General features: G+C 45.8%; 1 protein-coding gene and 1 long non-coding RNA gene across 2 annotated transcripts in view; one reads left to right on the top strand and one right to left on the bottom strand.

Moving 5' to 3' along the window:
- LOC310826581 overlaps nt 1-22071 on the bottom strand; it is a 38306-nt gene extending 16235 nt beyond the window's left edge. Inside the window, exon 1 of the long non-coding RNA XR_014555853.1 lies at nt 22012-22071. This is a non-coding gene — a long non-coding RNA (uncharacterized lncRNA). The remainder of the gene's footprint in view (nt 1-22011) is intronic.
- On the top strand, nt 244-24069 carry LOC310826553 (phytanoyl-CoA dioxygenase, peroxisomal-like). The gene is made up of 9 exons (XM_083701643.1): nt 244-368; nt 4160-4270; nt 4900-5068; nt 6082-6163; nt 8553-8734; nt 10482-10631; nt 10876-11010; nt 21837-22062; nt 23025-24069. The coding sequence occupies exons 1-8, from the start codon at nt 259-261 to the stop codon at nt 21888-21890; spliced, it is 993 nt and encodes a 330-aa protein (XP_083557769.1). The 5' UTR covers nt 244-258; the 3' UTR covers nt 21891-22062; nt 23025-24069.
- The last annotated feature ends 3350 nt before the right edge of the window (nt 24070-27419 follow it).

Here is a 27419-nt window from a genome sequence, read left to right on the forward strand (position 1 = left end):
TATAACATAAGCCATTTCAGTATTTTTCACTGTACAAAGAGAGAAGCAGAACAACATACAAGCAACAAGCTGGCAGGGGCAAAAGTAGATTAGAAGATTAATTAAATAAACATTTGACATTGATAATGTTAGAATGAAGCAGGGCGGAGCTTTGCCGTATGTGATGCATATACTAAATATATAATGAATCTCATTCTGACAATATAGCCAGGAAGTGTGTGTGTGTGTGGGGGGGTGTCATGTCTTGTGATTCGACTTATGAAAGGCAGCTCAGTTTCTCATAGGCTCTTCAGGAGGCAAGATCTCAGTGAGGTTTCGGGACTGGGACAAGGCTTCGTTGGATCAAGGCCTCCAATCGAAACACTCAGGTATTTTGATATTATTACTATTACTACTTGTATTGTGCTCTCAACCTTCTTCTCGACAGACACTATTGTAAATTCATAAACAGTTCCTTATTATAGAGAACAACTACGCACGCAGAACACATTTTTGAGCAGCCATTTTGTGTAGAGACTCGATTAGCCTCTAATATATGTATCGTAACAGAAGATACTAAAAAGAACTTTAAAATTGGCCATGACCATTTTGTCATGGAGGACAAATCCTAATCAGCACTATGATAATAGGGATGTGCTCAGCCCCTTCAGTTATGCTTTCTGTGATGGAGAGAGAGATGGAGAATTAAAAAATAAGACACTTCAGACTTTAAGGCAGAGCTTTCCAAACTTTTCATGTTGGTGACACACTTTTTAGACATGCATCATTTTGCGACACAGTAATTCAGTTTTACTAGCAAGCAGGAGGCTCAACTACCCCCTTTCCAGCCCCAGGATGAGCGCAGGGAGCATTTGAGTGACACACCTGCACACTGCGGCCGACACACCATGTCTGACACACAGTTTGGAAAGCTCTGCTTTAAGGTGTGGACTCTTCAGCATCTCCATCAGAGTTTGGTTCTTTATTTTTCACTTAACAAATTAGAAACTTAATTAGACATAAGATAAATTGCATGTAGCCTCATATTCACAAAATTCCATGCCTTTCACTTCCTGGCGTGTTGCAGCTTGAGAGAAGCCGGACTTTACTACACATGTTCATGGGAGGGGGGGGGTGAGGTCCCTTTGGCCCCCCAATAACATATTCGAGGGGGCTGCGGCCTCCCAGGTTGAGGGGCATTGCCCTTCAAATGGTGTGCATCTTGTGGCTGATGATGCGGGGCGGGGCTCACCTGCCCCCCCTTTATTCGTTGGCCCCCCTGCGCGGGTTAAACCAAGAGGTTTTTCAAAGAGTATTTTAGTTCCTTGTGTAGCAGTAATGATTAAACAGTGTCAGTACTGGTCTGGAACCCATTTTCCGGGATGCCGCCGCCGCCGCCGCCACCTGAGCAGGCGCACCTGCCTGGCCCTTGGGGGGTCTTGCGCTCGACTGTCTCAGCCCCCCCCCGGCCGCAGGGCGCCTCGGGCTCCTGGGGGGGGGGCGATGCTGCTGCTGCTGCTGCCGCCGCTCTCCTTTCGCCCGGCGACGCCTCTCTCCTCTCCCGCAGAGCCGCCAGAGCCACGCCGCCCGCCCGCCCTCCTCGCCATGGCCGGCGCCCCCGCCTGGCTCCGCCTGCGCGCCCTGCTGCGCCCCGTCCTGCGCTCCGCCGCCTCCTCGCCGCGCCCCGTATCCTTTGGGCCGAGCGGCCAGGAGAAGCTCCTCGGCCAGTCCGGGGGGGGGGGCGGGCGGGCGGGCGAGGGGGGCTGAAATTTCTTACCGTTGGAATCCAGGTTTAGCAACTCCCTTTAGTTTTCTGTATAGAGTTATGCCTTCAGTGGTTGGACATGCAGAATGCCATCCTACATATTTTAGACATTGGGGAGATGAGTTGGAAGCGGGTTGACAAGCCCGAGAGGCAGCGGGGGGGGGGGGGAGCCAAGGGAGAGTCTGCCTCTGCTGCTTCGCTTCCGCGGGGGGGGGGGGGGCGAGTGGTTCTGTGCTTGTCCTGCACTTTCGAGCCAAGGTTTTGCCTTTGCCTCACTGCTTTCCCCGGTAAACTTGCTCTTTGGCAACAAATTGGAACAGACGGCAATCTGCAGAAAACCAAATTCAGCCCGATTCAGTCCAAAATATCAAGTTTCCTGGTGAAAAGTGGCAGGGCAGACAGAGGTGTGGATAAGCCCTCAGACTTGCCTTTGCCCCACAGCTTCTTTACAGCTGAATGGGAGCAAACAGCAATCAGGTTTGCTCTGATTTATCACTAGAAAGTGGCTTTTCCTAATGAAAGTGACAGGACAAGGGAAACTGCTCAGCCCTGTGCCTAAAAAGCTTGGAACAAGCAGAAAACTGCTCAGCCCCATGATTTCTCGGCACGCGACAAGCACAAGCCTGTCGCTCTTCTCTTCTTGCATTGCCATTTCCACACGCGTTAAGAAGCACCAGGTTCCCAGCTCTCCAGGTTGCGTTTACTGGATACTTTCTTTGCCCCCAGAAAGTCATCAGATGCCATTGTGGCCGTATATATATCCATATATCAAGTATCAAATAATGCAGTACAACCCAATACAAGGGAAAAAGGAAGAGCAGAGCTTTGGTCTGTTCCAGTAAAACGATTACATCAGCCATGTCTGTCTTTGAAAAGTGTCCTGTCAAAGGTTTCCATGAAGCACAGTGGTCTATATCTGGTTCTGTCGTTGCTGTATAAGAAATAAAACCTGTCTAAATAGCTTAAAGAATTGCCTGCGTCTTTCTACGAGCTCAAAGCTAACAGCTTCCATGACTGCCAAGTCCCAAAGTTGCCAATACCAGACTTCCATAAGGTCAGAGTCCCAAGTTCTCCAGAATCTAGTTGTTGTGAGTTTTGTTGCAATAATTAATGATGTGATTAAGCCCTGGTGGTCCATTCCAAGGCTATGATGCTCATGACTGTAATATTGTAAACATGCCATTTGACATTGACACTCTTTTTAAAAAAGTTTTTTATATTAATACAAATAAACTCATTTATACAGAAGGGTATTTAATGCACCACACAGGCAGTTTTGCCAGTATTTGTGGCTTCCAGCAGTTTCCATTTTGGTTTGTAGATTTTTCATTTCAGTGTTATATCACTGGTATTTTTTCTTAATTTTCTTGGAAGACATCACTTTGTGTTTGGCAATTGTTTTCCATCTGGTGTTTTTGCTGATATTTAGAAAGTGCCGATATGTAAGGCACTATTGTAAAAATATTGGCTTTCCCCAAATAGTTTTCCATTTGCCATTATAAGTTGCCACCTGGGTGACCTTTGAAGTTTAGTAAAAACTTAACAGAGTTTTGATAACAAACATTGATAGTTTTAACTCTAATATTCATTATACAGAGTTTAGAATGCAGTTTATGAGTTACATTAAAATGCCCCCTTCCTATGCAGTTAACTTGCATCGGGGAAGGGAACCATTGATACAAAAGCTTGGATATAAATATGGAGAATAATTTAAGCTTAATATAGTATATTATATTTCCTCTACCATATCAATAGTTATTATGATTCAGAATCAATTCTGAGTTTTTATATCACACAATAATATATAATAATCTAAATAAAACAAATGTAAGTTCCTTAACATGTGCTCCAGACACGATTTCCAACTTCAGCCCAATTTACTACAGTGAAATACCCAATTCAATACCAGTAAGTGACACTTAAATTATTTCTTCTATTAAAAAATAGATATGTTATGTTGATGGTGGCAATGAAAGGAAACCATGTTTAATGTCCTTAGAATTCCATCCTTGGATGTGGTGAATGTTTGATAATTTGGGGTGCATTAACCATCAAATTGCTGCCTCACCTGAGTCCTGTGGAATTTGCTATTCTGAAGCAGTAAGCTTATGGGCATGGTTGCATCTGTGTATTTGTGGATTAGTAGAAACTTTTGTGCCTCTATTCTCAAGAAGCAAGCAGCAAACTAACTTTTGTGCTGACTTCATGGAAATAAATACCTTCATGGTACTGCAGATTTTGAACTTCAGGGACCCCCCTTCCACATGGACCTGCCTGTTTTCCATAGAGCTCCTCTGTGCTGCAGGATACCCCAGGGTGTGTTGTAGGTTGCATAAGAGTTCCCAGGAAGCGCTTATCTCCTAGACTTCATCCTTGCCCTGTGAACTTATCCAGTGTGTGTTCCTATCTCTGCAGTTACACCTTAGATAATAATGTTCTAAGCCCAGAGCAAAGGCATTTCTATGAGGAGAACGGCTATCTCGTCATAAAAAATCTGGTCTCGGATGAGGATGTTGAACATTTCAGGTAAACTGTAGCCATGTGTCCTAATCACATATAGTGAGATTGTCTAAAACAAGTATCTTCAACCTTTTCAGACCCAGAACTCACTTTTCACCCAAACATGCATTCAGGACCCATTTCTTAATCTCTTTTTCCATATCTTTGCAGGGTGGTAGTGCTCCTGTTTCAACCCCCCTTGGGTCAGTCTTGACTCCCCCCCCCCCCCGTGGTACTTGACCCCACCCCCAGTGGTTTAAAGCACACTGGTTGCAGTCCAGAGGTCTCTCTTGAGGTGTGCCCAAGAGCTTGTGTTTGCCAAGCAAGACCTGAAGGCCACAAGAAGGGCCCCACTCCAAATGAAAATTCCCCCTGGATTTACAAGAACATCCGGCCAGTTGATACGAGGCATAATTCACTTCTCGCTTATAAATATACACTCAAAGCCTCACAGAGAATGAGTTATGTGGATCTCTAAATCTATGGATGATGGGTGGTATACAAATTTAATAAATAAATAAAAAATATTACCCATGATTTTGCACAATAGAAGTATCCAATTTGATTTGATTTAATTTAATTTACAAAGGCAATAACATGGTTAAACAGCATAGCAAACTTTGCCATGAATAACTTTTTTTGAATTCTCTCCTCAGAAATGAGTTCATGAAGATCTGCAGACAGGAAGTGATCGTCCCTGGTCTGACGGTCATGAGAGATGTTTCAGCTTCCAAGTCGGAGTTTGTTCTAGATCAGAAAACAGTTTCCAAAATACAGGATTTCCAGCAACATGAGAAGCTCTTCAGATATTGTAGATTGCCTCAGGTTAAAAAAGGGGGCAGCCACGGGGAAGACCTGTACAAAATAGGAAACTTCATTAATTAACTTGCTCGCATAGTAAGGCAGCACAATATAACAAAAGCTAAGTGACACCAACGGTGAAATGATGCCGGAGATGCGTGAACAGGATGTCCCATGGCTCCATATTTTTTTATAAAAGTTGAAAGCAGCCAGAGGTGTGAATTGAAAAAAGCAAGCAACTTCCTCCTGGTACCAGAGTCTTTCTGTATTTCCCTCACCTCCTTAAACTGAATAAGAGATTTACACTGGGAATATGGCCTGGGAAGGAGCAAAGTCCATCCATCACATGGTGCTGCAGTGCTATTCAAAATACGTCCTCCTCACTTCCATATGGCTGCTTTTAAATTAAGGAAGCAATACTGCAGTAGATTTGATCTGCTATTTTGTCTCGTTCAATAGATGCTTTAAGCAGAGCTTAACTTTTGCAGATTGTACCCAATGTCTAGTGAAATCAGGCATCTCTGCAGTGGTGATCACTGTGTGTGATATTTAACCAACTTTTGGTGCTAGCTCAAGCATTAGCATTAGCCCAAGGGAATTCCCCCTCCCCCCGCATGTATCCTTTCCGCTTCCAAATCTGGGGGGAAACCCAGAACACATTTTGGGGAAGTGCAGAGGGCACTTCTTGATCAAGGAAAAACCCTTGCTCTAATGAAACATTCACCTTAGCTCTATGTTGACATGATATTAATTGTTGTGTTAAGTATAAATCAACATAAAGTGATTTTTTTTAATGAATCTCTGTGCTATGGGAATAGGTAGCTCCAGACAGTTTACTGCTGGATGGGAGTTTAATTCCTGTTCATTTCAATGGGATATCTATAGATGTCTCTTAGCAGTGCATAGCACTGGTTGCTGTTTCAACACTGGTGTATTGATCATGCATATTCACTTGAGTTTTGCCCATGAAATATAAGGGGTAATATATTTTTAGCATGTTTAAATATGCATCTCATGAGAAACTTTCTTCACTTTAGATATTGAAATATGTCGAATGCTTCACGGGACCAAACATAATGGCTATGCACGCCATGTTGATAAATAAGCCTCCGGATTCTGGTAAGAAATAATTGAACGGATGAAAAATAAAATACTCTGTTCAAGAATGCTAGCATGTATGTAAATATTGTTGGACTTGCCCTTTTTTCTTTTGCAAGGTCCTGTAGGTATACTTAGAGAATTAGCTACTGTGATGCAAGTCTAAACGAAGATGTATACCACATGGTTCATTCTGATACACGTCTTGATTTAACTTCTCTCAGATTTTGTATTGGTACTCTCTAAATCAGAGGTGGGACCTTTCTTTTTCCTGTTTGCTGCTTTATTCCTTCTGGGTATAATCTGTGAGCATGGACAGAGCCAAAAGTGACTGTGCCACACTTTTATCCCTTGCCATCCTCTCTTCCTCATTCCTCCCCCCCCCCTTTCTTGCAGTCCTCTGCCTGATTTCATTCTTTAAAAGGTTTTATTCATTTTCCACTGAATATCACATGTAAAGCACATGTCGCAACATACCAACCACAGTGTCACAGAAGATCAGATCTTATTCCTGAGTTACTCCAAATAGTATCTCTACTATTTGGATTGTGGCGGGTTCCTGTTACAATGTTGTTGCATATATTCAAGAAACATTTGCCAAGTGTTGTAGAAAAGGTAAGGACTCGGTTTTTCTTTATTTGCATGAATTTGGTAGGTTAGTTTTTCAGCAAAGTTTTTCATATCCGGGAATACCAGGCTTCAATGTTTACAGAAACTGCAGAATGCTATTGCATAGCAATTTGAAATTTCTATACACACCACTAATAGGACAAATGCTAACTGTTCCTTTTGAGAGTTAGAAGTGTCCAGAATCCCAAGTAATGCAAGTTTGGGAGAGATTTGTAGGTCCACTTTGAACATTAAACTCAGTTCTCCAAAAACTGAAGACCAAAAAGGTTAAACCTCTTTGCAAAACCACACGTACAGGAAGGACCCTGCAGCTCTTTTTGCTTCAGGCCCTCGTCAGCCGGATCAGTTCAGTTCCAGGGATTCTGGTGTCATTCCTCTCCATAGCAGAGGTTTGTGTGGGGAGGAAGAAGTCCCTGAAGTGGGATATAGATATTTTGAAGTCAGGGCATCAAGATAAGTGGGACACTCTCATGGGGCACTTGCGTTACCTGGCAGGAGGAGCCTTGCAGAATGAGAAAATGTGTGTTTTTATCATTGTGGGCTGCTTTGAGGCCTAGACGGTGAAAAGTGGGATATAAAATTTAAATTAAATTATTAAGATAGTAAAGTATATGGAAAAGTAAGGAATCCCTGGGTCCCATCTCATCTGGGTCACTTTCAGGGCTGCTATTAGGAATAGAACTCTTCAGTTGTTGCTACCAGGTGTTCCAGTTTCCTGGGTTTTGGCACTTGGCAGCGACTAGAGGAGGGGTGTCTAAACTTTTTTCAAAGAGGGGCAGATTTGATGAGGTGAAAATGCATGAGGGCCGACCAAACTTTTTTTAGGATTGAAGTTGTTGAGCTTTTTTATGATTTTAGCCCAGGAAATAAACTGCCACAGGGCCCGGATTAAGCCAACTGGCGGGCTGGATTAGGCCCCCAAAACGGACTTTGGACGTGCCTGGGCTAGAGTAACTCTGGTAAAGAGAGCAGAGGGAGGGTGGAACATGGTTGGGCCTAGGAATTGCATGTAGAAACTATTTGAAACCCAACCCTTATGATGGCTGTCTCCTAGGATATCCCTTCATAAAAATAATCTCTTAAATGTGAAATTAATCTTACATTTTGTGATGCAAATATGAGATAGAAATATTCTGAATAAAGTATCCTGCCTTACAGCAACAAAGCAAACATGAAGGGCTTAATTGTGTCTTCCTAAATTACCTTCATAGTGCTAGCCTTGCTGTTGAATGTGAAGTTGGTTTCTCATGACTGTCTTCCCTCCCATTCATAAGTGACAACGCTGACTGCTGTTGGAAGGGTAGGGCTTTGTCTAATGCTAAAAGGAGAGAACAGAATTTCTGTCCAGAAGCTGCAGCCTCAGTATAAATGCCTGCACTTATATACAGACCAGTAATTCAACACCTTAAACAATGACAGGGATTTTACATAGGGTTTCAGTGGAATTATGCTCTTGGCAAAACATTCTGCATTGTCACTATAATGTAATTTCACCAGCATGAATTCCTAGGTATTTGTGGTACATTGTATTGTCCACTTGAAATTAAATCCAAAATTTATAGGTTATTCCTGCCATGCCATCACTACAATAGATGGGTGTGTACAGCCATTGCCACCTTAAATCCAGAAATACTAGTCCTGGTTTGAGTCTCTGAGTGCCAGTGAAGGTGTAGCCAAAACTGCACCACCTCTGCAGGAGAAGTATTGGAAGATTGTGCTTGTATTTACTTAACTAATTCTGCATCTGTACTATGAAAGCTAATACAAATAATTGTTGCAGGAAATAAGACCTCTCGCCAACCAATGCACCAGGATTTGCACTATTTCCCATTCCGGCCTGCAGATCGCATTGTTTGTGCCTGGACTGCCATAGAGAAGGTTGATCGCAGAAATGGATGCCTGGCAGTTTGGCCAGGAAGTCATAAGGGGTCTCTGAAACAGCATGATTATCCTGAGTGGGAGGTAATTTCTTTATGACTTCATGACAGGGAGGGACGGAGGATGGAAGTATCTGCAAATTTGGAGGTAGCCAATAGCAGTTTTCCTAACTGAGTGGTATGATCCTTACAATCAAAAAGAGGACTTTAAATTGAGATGAATGGGCAGCCAGGGCAACTGATATGGAACTGATGTCATATGATCAGAACACACACATCTCCAAGCTCTTGGTGACTGTATTCTGCACCAGTAGGAAGTTTCCAAACTCTTTGAAGGCAGCCTCGCAGGTGACATTTTGTTGTTACTGGGATCCACCCACCCAGGAGACATACACAAGTCCAACCAGAGTTCTTGAATGTCCATCATGACACAGAGTTAACTATGAAAAGTCTCAGCTGGAGATCAGTGCACTTACAGGCAATTGTATTCTGACCTCTCCACAAGTTGCATTTTCTAGAAAAGTATTTTTATGGATTCCCCCCCCCCCCATATAACAAAAATAATAAGAAGAAAAATTATGAGACAGACACATTAAAGCTAAACCAAACCAAATCAAATCAGGGCTAGCATTGGATGTTACATTCACAAGAAAAATGATAAAGCTGGTTAGCTTGATTTTTGTGACAAATAAGTGGAGAGTACCAGCAGGTGGCGCTGTAGTCTAAACCACAGAGCCTAGGGCTTGCTGATCAGAAGGTCGGCGGTTTGAATGCCTGCAACGGGGTGAGCTCCCGGTGCTCAGTCCCTGCTCCTGCCCACCTAGAAGTTTGAAAGCATGTTAAAGTGCAAGTAGATATATAGGTACCACTCCAGCAGGAAGGTAAACGGTGTTTCCGTGTGCTGCTCTGGTTCGCCAGAAGCGGCTTAGTCATGCTGGCCACATGACCTGGAAGCTGTCTGCAGACAAACGCCAGCTCCCTCGTCCTATAGAGCGAGATGAGCGCTGCAACCCCAGAGTCGTCCGCAACTGGACATGATAGGCAGGGGTCCCTTTACCTTTACCCTCATAAGAAATCAGAACAAGAACAGACCAGCCCACCCATGAGGTGAGATGAAGCAGTTCCTCAGTTGGTAGATCTTCAGCCTCCTTTTATTTCCCTGCCACCTTCAAGATTGGGAGCAGGGGCCTGTGGAGAGGGAGGTGGCGGCAGCAGCAGCAGCAGCGGGGGGCTGTGACAGAGGAGGCAGGGGGCTGCAGGTAAGATTTTCATGTAATGCAATTTCCCATATACTCCATCATAGAGACAATGTTTTCCATCTTTGGGCAGTCAATATACAGTACATGCAACAATAAGAAGGTAATGTAGCAAATCTTTTAATTTTATCTTTTTATTCTCTCCCTTAGAAAAAGATACCAACGTGGGGGAGAATACAATATTTTCTTTTAGCATCTTATTTATTTCACCAAATAAACGTTCTCTATTTCAGTGCCACCAGTTGTGGGGAGGGCCATGGACTCAAATGGCTTAGACAAAACTAATTAGACAGGATCCTGGGCCAGAACATCCATGTTTGGTTGCAGCAGGCCTCTCCATACAAGATGCAAGGGGGAAAGGAGGCAGGAGGACCATCAGCTTCACATTCAGCATGTGAGCTTCTGAAGGGACATCGCTGTCCACTGTTCACTGTTCAGCTGGATCAGGCCTTGGTCTCATCCAACTAAATAGACTTAATATTTATAAATCAGTTCTAAAAGTTTTTGAAGTGTGGAGGTTTCAAAAGATTAAGTTCTTTAGGATAAAGATGATAATTCAATGCATTGAACTTCCAGGGTGGTGTAAACAAGATGTACCACGGAGTGCGTGATTATGATAAAACTATTCCAAGGGTTCACCTTGCTGTGGAGAAAGGAGACACAGTGTTCTTCCATCCCTTGCTAATCCATGGCTCTGGAATGAACAAGACTGAAGGGTTTCGTAAGGTAAGATGCTATTTGAGGTTGCAGGTATCAAACACCTAACCCCCCCTCCTTCAGTTCAAGTCAAGGCTTTCCCATGTTTGAGCTATTAATATCAAAACCTGAAGTTGCGCCTTATTATTTCTATGTTTCTTTGTTGGAGGGCTGGAGGTGAGGGGTAAAACCTATCCTTCATATGGGATGCATGCCTTTGGAGAAATGCATTTACAAATGAAAATAAATAAGTTATATTGGTCTTTTTATGCAGACAATTTCTTGTCATTACGCAAGTTCTGAGTGCCACTATATTGACATGAAAGGTACAATTCAAGAGAGCATGGAGAAAGAAGCTGTAGATGTTGCAAGAGCAAAGTATGGTACACACTCACCTATCACCTTGATGGTATGTATTATGGTTTCCCCTGTCCCATTAAAGTTTGGGAAAAGATATATAAAGTTAATATCAAATACCCAATATATTTTTGGAATATCAAAGATAAACTAAAAACACAAAGAAAAAGAGGAATAGAAAAATGAGAGAAAGAGAAAGAAAACAGGCGAAATTAAAAAGAAACAAAGGAGAAACTTCCAGGGGAGCGATGGTGGCTGATGGACTATCTCCATCAGCTCATCTGTCTGTGGTAGTTGTGTGGTGTTTGATGATAGAGAGACACCAATATTGGCTTTCAGCTTCCCTTCAGAAAAGGAGCTGGTGAGATTGGTGGAGAGAAGTCTTCTTGGAGGCCCTGACTTTGAGGAAATTTCACCTTGCCCAAACAATACAACGGCCAATATGGACACTGGATCCACAAAACACCTCTCTTTCTTAATTATCTTTGGAATAAAATAATTTACAACTTAAGTGAGTTTCTTCATCTGCCAGTGAAAACTTACATCCAGTGAGCTATCTACTTTCTACAACTTAGAAGGGAGGAGGACTGCTGTTTAAGCTGCTGAGTGAAGACAAAAGGCTTGATTTATGGTCTGAGATAAGAAAGATTTAAACAGACAAAGGAGTTTCTGTGTTAAGTTCTAAGTAGGTTATTTTTATCTATTTATTTATTTTCTTGACAAAAGTGTGCCTAAGAATATAAAAGCTATTTTGCCAGTTGAAATTTCCTCTGTGAGAATGGAATCAGTTTATTTTAAACAGGCTACATTTATTGATGCTGCAGCCAGAACAAGATATCTGGGGAAGCTGTCCTGTTGCTGAAGTTTTTATGAGAGCAGTAAAGAGACAGAAAGGGCTGACATTCTTAATAAGCGAAGCAGAAACAGCTGGTGAAAATAGAAGTTGGCTTTAAAAGAAAGACGGTTTGTTTTTATACTCCCAATACTCAGCAAGCCAGGCAGCAAGAAGAAGGCAGCAGAGGAAATAAAAACATCTTTTGATACCTTTTGACCCTTTTGACATTTTTCAGCAGATGATGGCAGAGCAAACAAAATCTCTTAAATTAGAGATGAATGAAATTAAAAACAATATGGACCATTTGAATGCAAGTAGATGAAAAGCTGGCAAGATTTAGAAGGAACACTTAATAAAATAGAAGAATCCTATATACAGTTGTCTGTAGAAATAAAGTGTAGACTTTGGTGTCAGGGGCTGGTCTGACTCAGATGCCAGAGACTGCTCTGACTCTGAAGATGAAGGAATGCAGACACAGACAGAGCAGCCTCTGACAGAAGAAGGGGAGAGTTTTCCCCCCTCTTCCTTCAACTTTCCCAGCAACCGATTGAGAGACGGCACAGTCGGAGGAAGAGCTAGATAACCCTGAGTCAGAAGCTAGGCAATCGGGAGGGAGCCACCACTTGGGAGACTCTTCCTTTGAGAGCAGTGGGGACCTCCCTCCCTCCCCTTGCACTAGGAGGTCTGAAAGGGTGATGTCTCAACAGAAGCACCGGGGTGGGAGAGCAGGGCAGTGGAAGGGGCTGGGATACAGAGGGACCAACTGAGATCCTGAAGGAGGGTGGCTCCATGCCTCTGTGTAAATAAAATGGACTATAAACCTGTCAGAGGCTCGTTGATTCTTATCAGAAGCTTCCAGAGAAAAGGGGAAATTCCTGTACCTGCCAGCATATCTCACATCTGGAAAGTAGAAGTGAAGTTACAAACAGATGGAAAGATATTTGGAGAATTTGGCATTAATGGAGTTGAGAGAAAAAGAGATCTGCCTACAATTCAGAGAGATTCCAGAAGAGGAGGGTGAAGATATTAGGGATAAAGTCATTAATTCACTGGCATACTTTTTGAAAAAGGATGTGCTTGATATGGAGGCAGAAATGGACAAAATATACAAAATTAATACAGTAGTACCTCAGGTTAAGAACTTAATTCATTCTGGAGGTCCGTTCTTAACCTGAAACTGTTCTTAACGTGAAGCACCACTTTAGCTAATGGGGCCTCCCGCTGCTGCCGCACCGCTGGAGCACGATTTCTGTTCTCATCCTGAAGCAAAGTTCTTAACCTGAAGCACTATTTCTGGGTGAGCGGAGTCTGTAACATGAAGCGTATGTGTCAGGACTGCCGCTAGGTCCCAGCTCACAGAGGACCAACGCCCAGTGGATGTTATATACAAAAGTCTTTATTAAAGTTTAGTTTCCATTTCCAAGCTCTGGGCGCGCAGACCCACGTCTGACGCTAGACCGGCTAAGTCCCCTCTGACTCACTGCTCCACCCACACCAGTTTAAGATTCTAGCCCGGCTCCACCTCTTGCGCTGCTCTTTCCTGCGCTGGGTCCTTCTGCCCTCTGGGGTTCCCTCCTTCCTGGACTCCTCTGACGCTGAACCTCCTGAGTCTTGCCCCTCCCTCCGGCGGGCTTTAGGACCTGGCTCCCTTCCCGGGCTCCCCGCTGTGCTGCGCTCCTGTACATTTGAACTTGGCGCGCGCGCCCAGCCGGTGACTTTCCTTCTGACCGTTTCCCCGCTTCCTGATGTGGGTGTTGCCAAACCTGACTCCTCTCCTCCCTCTGGTGGTGAGGACACTGGTCCCGACTCCTGGGACTCCCCCTCCCCACTGCGCTCTGGTGAAGACGCTGGTCCTGATCTCCAGCTGCTGCTCAGGGACTCCCCGCTGGCCCCTTCCTCCTGGGGCTTCCCCCCTGGACCCCCCTTCGCTCTGGCCACCGGCGCTCCCTTCTGTGAGTCCTCCGATTCGCTAGAGAGGCTTGTGGAATAACTCTGGCCACTGTCACTGCCTGCGCCCCCCTCGTACTCCTCCTCCTCACTCTCCATTTGCTCCCCCTCCTGTGTCTCTCCTTCTGAACCCCTGACATCCATCCCCCCCTCGAAGCCCCCCTTCCCCCCTCCCCCTCTTCAGGTGCGGGTTCCGGGTGCTCTAGAGTTGTCGGGGTGAGTTCAGGATACAGTTCGTCCCCCGAGGCGTGCAGCCATCGTGAGAAGTCCGGAAAGTCCTCCATGGGCTCGTCGACTGCGATTCCCTCCGCTTCCATCTCCTGGGCGGTGTGTTCGAAATCTGAGGCCGCCCCCAAATCACTCACAACCCCTTCTCCCCCTGTCGCCTGAGGTGCCGCCACTTCGCAGGGTCCCTCCGGCACGTCTCTGCGCCATCCCACTTCGGGTTGGTCCTCCCACCAATAAGATCCCCCCGTGCCAAAACCTGAGAGCGATCCCTCTGGGGAGCTGCCTCCCGGAGCCGAGTCCTCTGCTGACGAGAAACCCCGGAAAGTGCTGGCCGAGAGTGTGGGTGTGAACAGACAATCATCGAAAAAGCCCGCCGGCATAGGCTTGTGCGGGAAAAGTGTATGGAATTCTTCCTTGAGCAACTGCTCCTCCAATGCGTAATCCGGCACCCACCTGTTGGCGCTGGCCGGGGTGTCCTCTGTGGCGAGAAGATATTCAATCCCGTCCTCCCCCCACCTTGAGTCTAAAATCTCTGAGGCTTCGTTGAGTGGCCCCCTCCTCGGCGACCCCCCCTTTTTGGGCGCTTCCCTGAGCGGGTCTGGCGCTGTCCCTGGTGCCTGAAACCTGTGGGGCTCTTTGTAGGGTGTGAGCACTGATCTAAGAAAGACCGGGTGCATTCTGGACCCCTCCGGGAGTGTTAAACGGAAGGCCACTGGGTTGATCTGCGCCTCTACTTGGTAAGGCCCTAACTGCTTGTGCCCGAGCTTCTTCTTGGCCAACGATCTGGCCGGAACTGCGTGGGCTGCTAACCAGACCCAGTCTCCTACCGGATGTCTTCCCCAACCCTCCTGTGTCGGTCTGCCTGCACTTTGTAAGCCTGTTTCGCCATCTCTAACTGCCTCCTGAGCTGCTCGTGGATCTCCTGCAACTCCGCTGCCACTGCCTCTGCTCCCTGCGGCTCCCCCACCCTCACTTTCTCCAAACCCGGGAAGGTTCTGGGATGCCGCCCATTGTTGGCGAAAAACGGTGTCACCCCCGTGGACACGTGTTTCGTGTTGTTGTAGGCGAACTCGGCTAGTGGTAGGTAGTCCACCCAGGTCGAGGGCTGCTGGTTCGCGTAGCATCTCAGGTACTGCTGCATGATGGCGTTGACTCTCTCCGCCTGTCCGTTAGTCTGTGGGTGTCGTGCCGACGCCAGGCTGACCTTGACGTTCAGGAAACCCATCAGCTTTTGCCAGAAGTTGGATATGAACTGGCGCCCCCTGTCGGACAGGATGGACCGTGGTAGGCCGTGCACCTTGAACACGTGGTCTATAAACAGCTTGGCGGTCTGCTCGGCTGTGGCCACTTTCACGCAAGGAATGAAGTGGGCCATCTTGGTGAACAAGTCTGCTACCACGAGTACTGCCGTCTTGCCTCTCGAGCTGGGCAGATCCGTGACAAAGTCCAGGGCCACCCTCTCCCACGGCTCGAACGGTGTCTGTAGCGGTTCCAAGAGGCCCACCGGCGGCTGGTGTACTGGTTTGGCCCTTTGGCAGGTGTCGCACCTCCTGACGTATTCCGCGACATCCCCCCTCATCTTGGGCCACCAAAAGTCCACCGTTTTCTCCTTGCCGAAGTGTCCCGCGCTGGGCGCGTCGTGCAGCTGTTGCAGGACCCTCGCGCGGAGGTTGTCTCCCAGCACGTAGAGGGCTCCTTTGCGGATGAGCAGGCCGTCGCGTATTTGGAAGTCGTCGTCCCTCGCTGTTCCGCTACGCACCTCCTCCATCTTGGCTCGCGCGAAGGAGTCCATCTGCAGCGCGCGACGCACCGCGTCCAGGTCCACCGTGGCTGACGCGCATGCCCACGCCTTGGGTGCGAAAATATGCTTGGCCGGCGCCGGCGCCTCTTCTTCGAGATACTGCGGTTTCCTGGACAGCGCGTCCGCCATGATGTTGTTTCCAGGGATGTATTCTATTCTGAAGTCGAAATCTGCAAAGAACTCCGCCCAGCGGATGTGTCTCTGGTTCAGGAACCTCGCCGTGCGCCAGTACTCCAAGTTCTTATGGTCCGTACGGACCTGCACCGTGTGTTTGGCCCCGACGAGGAAATGCCGCCACGCCTTGAAGGCTGCATGTATGGCCAGTAACTCCCTGTCCCAGATGGTGTAGTTCTGCTCCGACTTGCTGAGTTTCCTGGAGTAGAAAGCGCACGGCCTCCAGTCCCCCTGGTGGTCTTGCTGCAACAGGACGGCCCCCACGGCCCTGTCTGACGCGTCCGTCTCCACTCTCATGGGCCTACTGGGGTTCACGTGTAGCAGGTGTTCCTCGGACGCGAAGAGGTGCTTGAGCTTCCGAAAGGATTGCTCTGCCTGCTCCGTCCAGATGAACTTCTTCTTCTTGGAACTGAGGGTGTCAGTGATGGCCGCTGTCTGCATGGCGAAACCTTTGATGAACTTGCGATAAAAGTTGGCAAAGCCGACAAACCTCTGGACTTCCTTTCGATTGCGTGGGCTCTTCCAGTCCAGCACTGCCCGTACCTTGGTACTGTCCATGGCGAGTCCCTTGTTGGACAGTTTGTAGCCCAGGAAGTCCACCTCCATCTTGTCGAACTGGCACTTCTCCAGCTTGGCGTAAAGCCGGTGCTCCCGCAGCCGCTGCAGTACTTCCCTGACATCTCTCTTGTGAGCCTCCGGCGACTCCGAGAAGATGAGGATGTCGTCCAGGAAGCAGACGCACTTCTTGTAGAGAAGACCCGCCAAGACATGATGCATGAATGCTTGAAAACAGTGGGAGCCATTTTGTAATCCAAAAGGCATAACTCTATATTCATAGGTGCCCAGCGGCGTAAACATGGCCGTCTTCCACTCGTCACCCTCCCTCACTCGTATGAGATTGTACGCTCCGCGTAGATCCAACTTGGTAAAGATGCGCCCCTTCCGCACCGTCGCCAGCAGGTCATCGATCTTGGGCATGGGGAAGGCTGAGGGCTTGGTTTTCGCATTTAAGACGCGGTAATCAACTACAAGCCTCTTTTGGGGCGTGTCCCGCTTCTTTACAAAGAATACAGGGCTGCCCCCCACCGCCTTGGACTCTCGGATGAATCCCCGCTTCAAGTTGTGATCTATGAACTCCCTGAGCTCCTGCAATTCATCCTCAGACATGGAATACAGCTTCCCCGTCGGGAGCGTCGCCCCCGGCAGGAGGTCAATCTTGCAGTCGTAGGGTCTGTGGGGAGGCAGCTTGCCCGCTTCTTTCTCGCAGAAGACCTCCAAAAACTCTTTGTACTTGTTAGGTACCGCTTGCAACATGCCCAAGTTCAGCTGTGGTCCATCCTTGTGCCCCTCATCGTCCAAGTCAGCCAGGATGCAGTGTTCTGCGCAGTAGGAGGAGCCGAAGGTCAGTTGCCGCTGGTACCAAGCTAATGCCGGGCTGTGCCTATCCAGCCAACTCATGCCCAACACAATGGGCGTGTCTGACAGGCGGGTGACGTTGAAGCTGATGACTTCGCGGTGATTACCAATGCGCATCACCATTGGCGGCGTCTGCTGCAGCACTTGCCCTCCCAGTAGCTCCCTGCCGTCCACCGTGACGACGTTCAGAGGTACCGTCGCTGGCAGAAGGGCTATGCCATGTTGCTGGATGAAGTCCATGCCTATAAAATCTGCATTGCTCCCAGAGTCAATCGTAATGGGGATTTCCACAGTGAGCCCATTGGGAAGTTGAAGGGATGCGGTGAGCTGCACTACTGGTTTGGGTGGGAGGGGGTCTGTGGGCTGTAACATTATTGGGGATTGCTTCACTGACTTGTCTGGCTGGCCCCCAGTGACTCCATTTCCAGCCAGACAGTGGAGTTTTCCTGCTGTGATTCACTCTGCTGAACTGCTTCTGTTACTGTTGCTGCGGCTGCAGTGTGCTTGTGAAACCACTGGGGACACTCTTTCGCCATGTGCTGAGCACTGTCGCAGATGTAGCACTTCCTGGTCCCTCTAGGAGGCTTCATTTTGACTGCTCCCGGCGTTAGGGCTCCGGCTGTGGACTGAGCCTTAGCACCACCTATCTCCATCGGCTCCTCTCCTCCCAGCGGAGGCATGGAGCGAGCGCGCGCCGCTTCCTTGGGAAAGGGGGGTGGTGCTTTCGTTGGCTTGCGGCCCCAATGCACTTCCTCTTTGTCCCAAGAGCGTCCTTCCAGCCTAACCCCAATGGTGAGTGCCCTCTCCACAATGTCCTTGGTGTTTTGGGGTCTCTCCCCCCTTGCAATTTCGTCTTTCACAGCTCCGTTCAGCCCCTCCCAGAACAGATCTCTGACGGCAGGCGATTCTCTCTCCCACCCCAATGCGTTCACCAATGCGAAAAAACGTGAATGATATTGCCTTACAGTGGCTCTACCTTGTCTTAGTCCGTGAATCTGTTTCCTAGCGATATCCACATCAATCTCAGACAAAAAACACGCATCCATCACTTTAAGGAAGGCACCCGCATCTTGGAGGGCTGGATCCTTATCTCTCCAGAGATTGCGCAGCCACGTTTTCGCCTCTCCCCGTAAATGCGAAACAATAAATCCCACTCTTTCTTCCTCATTTTTAAAGTCCTTGTCAAGCAGCTGCAGTGCATATAGTACATCTGCTCTGAAGTTAGGATACTCCTGCAGGTCCCCATTGAAGTGAGACACAAGGCTCCCTCCTCTGTTCCCCAGCCCAATCCCTTCTGGTCTGGTGGCCGGTAGCCTCTGTGTAGTTAGCACTTCTAACCTGGTTCGCAGATCCTGGCAGGCAGCAGCTGCTTCCTGTTCCTTCTTTCTGGACGCCAAAATTTCTGCGTTCAGCTGTGTCACTGCGTTTTGCAGACTCGCTATCTTCTCTTCGGTAGTCATTTCCCTGGTTTTCGTGAGCTCGCGAAGCACCAATCTTCACCCCTCGCTGCTTTCCCACACTCGACGAGGTTTTAAAATTGGTGGAAAATGACGAGAGGGGACTTACTGTCAGGACTGCCGCTAGGTCCCAGCTCACAGAGGACCAACGCCCAGTGGATGTTATATACAAAAGTCTTTATTAAAGTTTAGTTTCCATTTCCAAGCTCTGGGCGCGCAGACCCACGTCTGATGCTAGACCGTCTAAGTCCCCTCTGACTCACTGCTCCACCCACACCAGTTTAAGATTCTAGCCCGGCTCCACCTCTTGCGCTGCTCTTTCCTGCGCTGGGTCCTTCTGCCCTCTGGGGTTCCCTCCTTCCTGGACTCCTCTGACGCTGAACCTCCTGAGTCTTGCCCCTCCCTCCGGCGGGCTTTAGGACCTGGCTCCCTTCCCGGGCTCCCCGCTGTGCTGCGCTCCTGTACATTTGAACTTGGCGCGCGCGCCCAGCCGGTGACTTTCCTTCTGACCGTTTCCCCGCTTCCTGATGTGGGTGTTGCCAAACCTGACTCCTCTCCTCCCTCTGGTGGTGAGGACACTGGTCCCGACTCCTGGGACTCCCCCTCCCCACTGCGCTCTGGTGGAGACGCTGGTCCTGATCTCCAGCTGCTGCTCAGGGACTCCCCGCTGGCCCCTTCCTCCTGGGGCTTCCCCCCTGGACCCCCCTTCGCTCTGGCCACCGGCGCTCCCTTCTGTGAGTCCTCCGATTCGCTAGAGAGGCTTGTGGAATAACTCTGGCCACTGTCACTGCCTGCGCCCCCCTCGTACTCCTCCTCCTCACTCTCCATTTGCTCCCCCTCCTGTGTCTCTCCTTCTGAACCCCTGACAGTATGTAACCTGAAGCGTCTGTAACCTGAAGCATATGTAACCTGAAGCGTATGTAACCCGAGGTACCACTGTACACGTTTTGCAAAATTAAGAAAGGTTCCAAGAGATGTTTTGGTCCAATTTGCTACAAGGAAAACTAGAGACGAAGTCTTACAGTAATATTTTGAGACTAAGTTGAAAATTGATGATATAGATGTGATTGAATTGACAGAAATTCCACTGAGGGTACTGCAAAAAAGAAAAGGCTACTATTTTTTGACAAATAACTTTAGCAGAAAAGAATTCAATCACGATGGGGCACACAGGAGGGAGTGATATTTATCTTTAAACAACAAAAAAAAAACAGTACAGAAAGCAAGAGACTTTGTGGAGAAATTTAAATTTGAAATGGAAGAAATACAAATGGATGAGACTGAAGAAACAGAAATGGGAGCTGTAGATATGACAAAATAACCTTCTCAGCTATGGATTACAAGTACTTAACATGGAATATAAATGGAGCAAATATTCCTCAAAAGAGAAAAAATATATTTGTTTTTTTAAATATCTAATTTGTTTACAAGAAACACATATTAGGGAAAAGGATATAAAATATTTGACAAAAAAAAAAAAAAAGAATTTGGTGAGGAATTGATCTCTGCAGGATTGGGGGGGGGGGAATGGAGTTCTTTTGCCCAAAATTGATAATCTCTGATGAACAATGTAGATATTTTGGGGTGGAAGTTACTATCCAAGGCTGTAAAAAAAGTAATCAACATTTTATATAGGACTTGTGGGCTTGTGGTTGATGGACTTTTCATATGAAAACTGACAGGGATGGAGTGGTCCTTCCAATGCAGGACAGAACTTAAAAGAAAAATATTAAAACTTCCCAGGATAAAGTACCTAAGGTTTTCTTTGAAATGATGGATAATTTGGAACTTGTTGACATCTGGAAATATAAATATTTCTCTGAAAGACACAGGTGCTTCTCAAGAAAAATATGATTTGGTTGACTAAGACACTGGCAACTCCATAGACATATTACCAAAGACTTTCTTAGATCACAATTCAGTAATTATGACTTTTAAAAAGAAAAATGGTTTCTTTAGCCAGAGGCTTAATGAAACACTACCACAAGAAGAAACAGTTGTGGAAGGCTGCAAGCATAAGCTGAAACAATTGTTTGAGAATAACTTAGACAAGGACAGGAATATAAATGGTTTGGGATGCCAATAAAGCTTTCATCAGAGGTTATTTCATACAACATAATTTTTTAATCCTAATAAAGAGACTGGGCAGAGAAAACTACAGAAAATTGTCTAAGATTAGACTAAAAGAAAAATAGTTCGAATGATCTCCAACTGAGATAAATACAACTAGGCAAATCAAGATGCTGCAAAGACAGATGTCTATGTTAACAATGCAGAAGAAGGAAATGAAACTGAATTATGCTAAACCAAAAATAATTTGAATTTACTTACAAACTGGGGAAATGTTTGGTGTATAAACTGTGGAAAGAGAAAGAGAGGAAAGTGATATTGAAGTGGCAAAAAGGAAATTCTGTAATAACAGATAAGACAAAGTGGCGGGGGGAGTATTTCATCAATATTATTCTAAGTTGTATAAAGGTGAAGCAGTTTCCTAAAAAAAAAAAATTGTGAACATTCTGCATCAAAAACTTTTCACATCCTACATCTGACATAGTGGTATTGGGAATAATTATTCCATTGGTGGTAGCCTACTCAGTCATGTATGTGGGTGTTGAGCAGGTCTGATCCTGATCTCTCTCCCAGCTTCTACATAGCATATTACAATTCTTGCTACCACACCACACCATTGGGGGACAAGCACTAGGCATGCTGTGTGATTTGTGTTGCTGGCAGTGAACTGAGGGTTTTCTGCGCATTGCCATTTCCTTCAGTTCAGCAGTAAAGAGTGTGTTTTCATAGGGAAAGTGGTAAGAAAATGGGGAAAAAGTTGTCAGACCTGGAACGCTCAGGCCTGTGGCTAGAAATCTGGAGCAAAAGTGTGGATGAGCCCTCAGTTCAGAAGCAAAGCTTCATGCAGAACCAAAACATCTGGGTGGGGTGGGCTTCCTTCCATATGCAACTGCTTGTATGTGCAGCGGGAATGAACTTGTGCACAAAACAAGGTTCTTTTCTGTCCTTAGGATATTTGGATCATGCGAAGTCGTCTTGTTAAAGGAGAGCGAATAAATCTATAGAATCTTATCCAGATGCCACTGACTTAGAAAATGATGTGCTGGCTTCCTGAACTGAGAGCGACCATGATCCTTTGGTTGGATGTGTTCAGAATTTTTCTTGCACTGAATATTTTTCAATTACTATGCAGTAAAACAGTTCTGAGGTATGTTTATATTTGATAATGATGCTTAAGTGAGAATTCTAGTAGTAGTAGTAGTAGTAGTAGTAGTCTCTTAAGCTTAAGCCAAGAAATAGTATTCTCTATGAAATTGAATGTAGGGACGCGGGTGGCGCTGTGGGTAAAACCTCAGCACCTAGGACTTGCCGATCGAAAGGTCGGCGGTTCGAATCCCTGCGGCGGGGTGCGCTCCCGCTGCTCGGTCCCAGCGCCTGCCAACCTAGCAGTTCGAAAGCACCTCCGGGTGCAAGTAGATAAATAGGGACCGCTTACCAGCGGGAAGGTAAACGGCGTTCCGTGTGGTGCGCTGGCTCGCCAGATGCAGCTTGTCACGCTGGCCACGTGACCCGGAAGTGTCTGCGGACAGCGCTGGCTCCCGGCCTCTAGAGTGAGATGAGCGCACAACCCTAGAGTCTGGCAAGACTGGCCCGTACGGGCAGGGGTACCTTTACCTTTACTTTATGAAATTGAATATCAATATATGTATCAAGGCTTTGAAATTAGACCACTGAAGAAGCCCGGAAAACTACCTTGGGAGTGTGCTACCTGCAAGTCCCAGTAAAAGGGCCCCATCAGGGGCGAACAATGGCCTCTTGATCACTTGGACTGTCAGGGCGAAACAAGTGCAAAACGCCGGCAGCCTGTCTACAACTTCATTAACATCCATCTACAACTCCAGTAGCATCTCTCAGTATTGTGAACAACACCAAACTTACCTATTGTTGGTCTCTTCATGAACTTACCTAAAGACTGAGTTAAGCACCTGGAAAATCCATTGAAATTAGACATTAAGTTCATCTTAGGTTGGGTAGTTCGCAAGTCTCTGTGGCTTTGTACAAGGTTTTGTTTTTTTCTCAGAAGATTGATAAAGAATGTATAATCATTTTATTAATTATTGTGTGTATATGAGTCGCCAATGTGTTGCAGGAGTCGTACTATTTCTATCAGCAGCACAGGTTGCAGTTTTCTAGCATAGGTGAGAATTCTAGGCACACCTCCTTGGACATGCCTACAGTTCTGAGTAAACAATATTCTTAAGTTCAAGAACAGTTTTAACTATTTTAATTGATGCACTTCATGATCTACTTTATCCAGTATTGAATGGTAGACAGCTGTATGATTCAACAAGGCACTGAAACAGCTGCCTTTATGCAGTGGTTCAGAATGTTCAAGCCATATCCTGTATTCTTAGTAGCATAGCATTATTTTCTCCAAACTGGGTGAATAAATGATCAAAATGGCAAATGCAGTTCCTTGTAAGTTAAAGGAATATACTTTGGGGCAAAAATAACTAAATAGGAACTTCACATATGCTGGTAGACTTCTGACTAATCAGGAAAGGGCTCTCCATTTGCGATTGCCCCATCTTGAAAGGCTGTGGCAGAGTTGGGAGCAGTGTAGAAAAGCCCCCCCCCCCATGGCCAGAAGGCCGTCTTGTGTGGTCTCCTCTGAACAGAGCTTGGCTCAGCCTCCAGCAGCATATTGAACCAGTCAAGAAAACAGGCTTCTGCACCAATGGAATGCACCAATGACATACACAGGGGCTACATTCAACAGTGGAATGGACCCCCTTGGGTGGTGGTGAACTCTCCTTCCACGGAGGTTTTTAAGCAGAGGTGGGATGGCCATCTCTCATGTATGATCTAGTTGAGATTCCTGCCTTGCAGGGGGCTGGACTAGATGCCCCTTAAGGTTCCTTCCAATCCTACAATTCTATGATTCTGTGTTTTGGTACTCAGCCTTACAAAACTTGACCTAAAAGTGTTGTACTTGACTGTCAAGAGCCTATTGCAGTCAGCTTTGTAAGCTTTTGTAAGAAATGACAGGTGGATGTAATCTCATTTGGAAACTGCAGTGAAATTTAAAAGAAGTTCAACTTACATAGATGATTAAGAAAGAGAAATGACCAACAAGAATGTAATTACTATCATGCAAAAAGCCTTATGAACTGTGTCATTTGAAACTGTATGTGAAAGCATATATTATTGAAGAACACGCAATTAAATATCTGTTCCAAAGAGTGTCCTGCTCCCAGACCCTCCATAACAACAGAGTCCATATAAGGTACCATCTACATAAGAATTTTCATTGAAATTAAGAGGATGTAATATTTTTGAGGAATTGCTATACTCCAGTTCCAACCCCCACTAGAAATCAATTCTAGAACAGCCCCTGGCTGCTCAGGCTGCTCTTCAGACCTCTCCGCAATGAGGAACCTTGGCAAGACAGGGCTCTCTAGGGAGGCAAAGCTTCCGAGTGCCTTCAGCAGAATGTCCTGAGGAATCCTCACCAGACAGGCATGCTCAAGCCACCATGAGGAGAAGCCAGCATAGCTGGGGCAAGGCTTGCTTGTGTACCCGTGCCCCTGCCACCTCCAGGGTTTTGTGATTAATCCTTTGGGTGCTCAGACTGATGTCTGAACCTTAGTGGTTTCTTTTGGCAGAAAAACGTGTTTAAAAATTTACATGGAACAGTTTCCTTCCATGTGTCCAATATACCTCTGTCATGTTTTAGTGGCAAAGTTAAGAGAATGAACAACTTCATCTTGAGCGTGCCAATTTTACTTAGCCAGGAAAAGGGCAAATTTGCCCAGTGATTCAGCTTTCCTAAAATTCACAGCTGCTCCCAAATAATAAATTTGGATTATTACCCTGTACTATGAGATCTAAATTATTATGGAGCTGAATCCCAAGTTATTGAGTTGGTTTACACTGCACTCAGAAGTAAGCTCCACTGGATTCAGTAGGGCTCCTTTTCAGGTAAGATGGTATAAAATTACAGCCTAAAGATTATTTGGGGCAGAGTATTCTTTAAAAATACTATTTACCACAGGTTATTCTATATTAACACTCATCCATTCAAAATGGTTTTGTCTTGTCTTGTAACTGGAAATTAAGCTGAATTGAGAGAGAAAATTTGAAAAAGTATTGAAAATGATTTTTTCAGGTGGGTTAATGCAAGTGTCACATTATCAACAAACAGACAGATCTTCATATCCTGTTTTACCAATAGAACCCCAGTAACTTCCTTATTTGTTCCAATTTAAATTACTATAAGTTCAAAGACTAGAATAAATAATGAGGCCATCAAGTTTAATTGCACAACCAAGTAAATAAATACCATAAGATCTACAGAGGAAGGGCAGTATACTACTACTAATGATGATAAAAATAATAAGTCCTAACTGAATGGTCTGCTGGTTGATGCTTCATTTCCTTTTGCCATGTGGCTGAAGCAATGGAGCTGCTCCATGTGAGGGAATAATTAATATATGAACTTTGGCTAAGATCACGAGAAAAATAACATCCTTAGGTTGCAAAAGCATTCTTCCATTGTGTCCTGCCACTCACTCTATAAAATCTTCCTTCAGAATCCTTCACTGAAGAGCGGTGTAGCTCCTGCTAAAGTAAGATACATAGCATTGGATGCTTGGCCACTTGTGCTCTCCCAATTCTTCACAGGTTTGTAAGTGTAGAATAATTTGGAAGCTGACACACATTACAGCATAAACTCTGTAAACTCTGGTTTGGGAATGACCAGGGGACCCATGTGCACTTTAAGATGACACAACAGACCACAACAAAAATAACAGAGAAAAATGCTGACGAGGCAGAAGAGCCTTTGAAATCTCCATCACAGGGTGAGAAAGCAATGCTGTTTAGCATTTTAAATTAAAGCTTAAAATGAAGAGTTGCTTTCCTCTTCAAGTGGGACAAGCAGCTGGTGCGGTGTGTGGTTCTCCCTCATGCATGAATACTGTACAGTGTGTGGTTGCAACACAGCCGCTAAGACAACTTCAGCTTTAATCAGAAGCCTCTCAAATGCTCTTCCATTTAGTGGCCATACGGTATGAAAACATGATGAATAGCTTCCTTATTTGTTCCAAGGAAAGCAAAACCATCCTGATCCACACAGTCAACATAGTTCCAAGAGCCACTCAAGTAGAGGAGGAAGAAGGTTAATGACTAGATGATCCTCAGAGTCCCTTCCAACTCGACAATGCTGTGAAGGTGTGTCAATTTTTGTTCAGTGTGGGGAAAATATCCTTAGACACATTCAGTAGCTTAATGGTATCCTGTGTGGTACATGAAGGAACATCATGTGCTGTTTGTAGTAGAAGCATGAGAAGTGGCAAAGACATATTCAGGGCATAAACCCCCATTCATCCGCTTCACAGGCTGCTCTGCCAGGAGAACAAACTCAGCGTTTACTTTCAAGCACTTCTGTACATTCCATAACTTGGGGGCTGCCAATGCGGCATTTCAGGACTGAAGTGGTAGATTTGAACATGAATGTTTACACCTCAGTTCTGCAGCATTCAGATACATCTTCTCTTTTAGACTGCCTTTCTATTCTAGTCCTACTCCAATCTCTTTCCCCTAGTTTTTGGTTATTTTCTGTTAAAACAGTAAAATTGAATGGATGACACTGAATTAGACTCTCATCTTCACTGGAATTACTTTATGGATAAAAAGCCTCATCAAATCCAGCATTCTTTTTTGTTATGTGTCCCAGTTATTGGATGCTCCCCCAGGGGACCTGCATGGAACACTGTTTTTGGCACCAGGTGAAGATATTTTTTATTTCCTTAGATCTCTCTCTGTCTCTCTGTCTCTCTCCCCCCCCCCCCCGCCCCACTTTGGCTTCTCTGCTACTTTATCATTGATTGTTTAGCTTATTTCATTGCTTAATGTTGCTCATTCCACAGCTTGCATGGAGGGAATATCTATCTGTCTATCATCTATATCTATCTATCATCTATCTATATCTATCATCATCTGTCTGTCTGTCTATCATCTTTTACTCTCATCTTTTACTCTCTATCATCTTTTACTCTCACCACCACAGATGTGGTTTTTGAACACATATTTGCTGCTTTGTTTTCAGGGCACCGAAAAGGGAGCTTAGGTCTTCCCCCTCAAGTTGTCTGAGAGCAAAGTGTCCAAGTGGACACAAGTTTCTCTAGTCCAAGTGAAACATCATCAGCCTCACTTGTACCTCTTAAGATACTTGATAACTGTTAGCTCAACATTCATATGCTTTCTGGTATTTAAAGCATAGGAGCCAATTCCTAGGGGTCAAGGTCCCTTTGCCCCCCCAAAAATATTTGAGGGGTCCCCCAGGGTTGATGGGCATTGCCATTCAAATGGTGTGTGTCTGCTGTGACATGGGATTAATTATGTGAGGCAGGGCATACCTGCCACCCAAATCATTTATTCAAATTGGCAGCCCTGATTCAAAGAGCCTATTTCCCTGGAAACCAGTAAGTCAGCTGTTGAGGAGATTTTAATAAGAAACATTCAATAGATGGCATTGGTAGAGTGCACTAACATCACAATGTGATTTTGTTGTTGTTGTTTAGTCATTTAGT

The sequence above is a fragment of the Podarcis gaigeae genome, assembly GCF_964106915.1.
Source record: "Podarcis gaigeae genome assembly, chromosome: 10".
In the NCBI taxonomy this organism is placed as follows: domain Eukaryota; kingdom Metazoa; phylum Chordata; class Lepidosauria; order Squamata; family Lacertidae; genus Podarcis; species Podarcis gaigeae.

What these genes read in the sequence shown, in the direction of transcription:
- LOC310826553 (XM_083701643.1), top strand. Translation starts at nt 259, where the DNA reads ATGAAAGGCAGCTCAGTTTCTCATAGGCTCTTCAGGAGGCAAGATCTC. An exon ending in GAGGATGTTGAACATTTCAG is followed by an intron (nt 4,271 to 4,899) that starts GTAAACTGTAGC and finishes TTCTCTCCTCAG; the next exon opens with AAATGAGTTCATGAAGATCT. An exon ending in AGACTGAAGGGTTTCGTAAG is followed by an intron (nt 10,632 to 10,875) that starts GTAAGATGCTAT and finishes CTTTTTATGCAG; the next exon opens with ACAATTTCTTGTCATTACGC.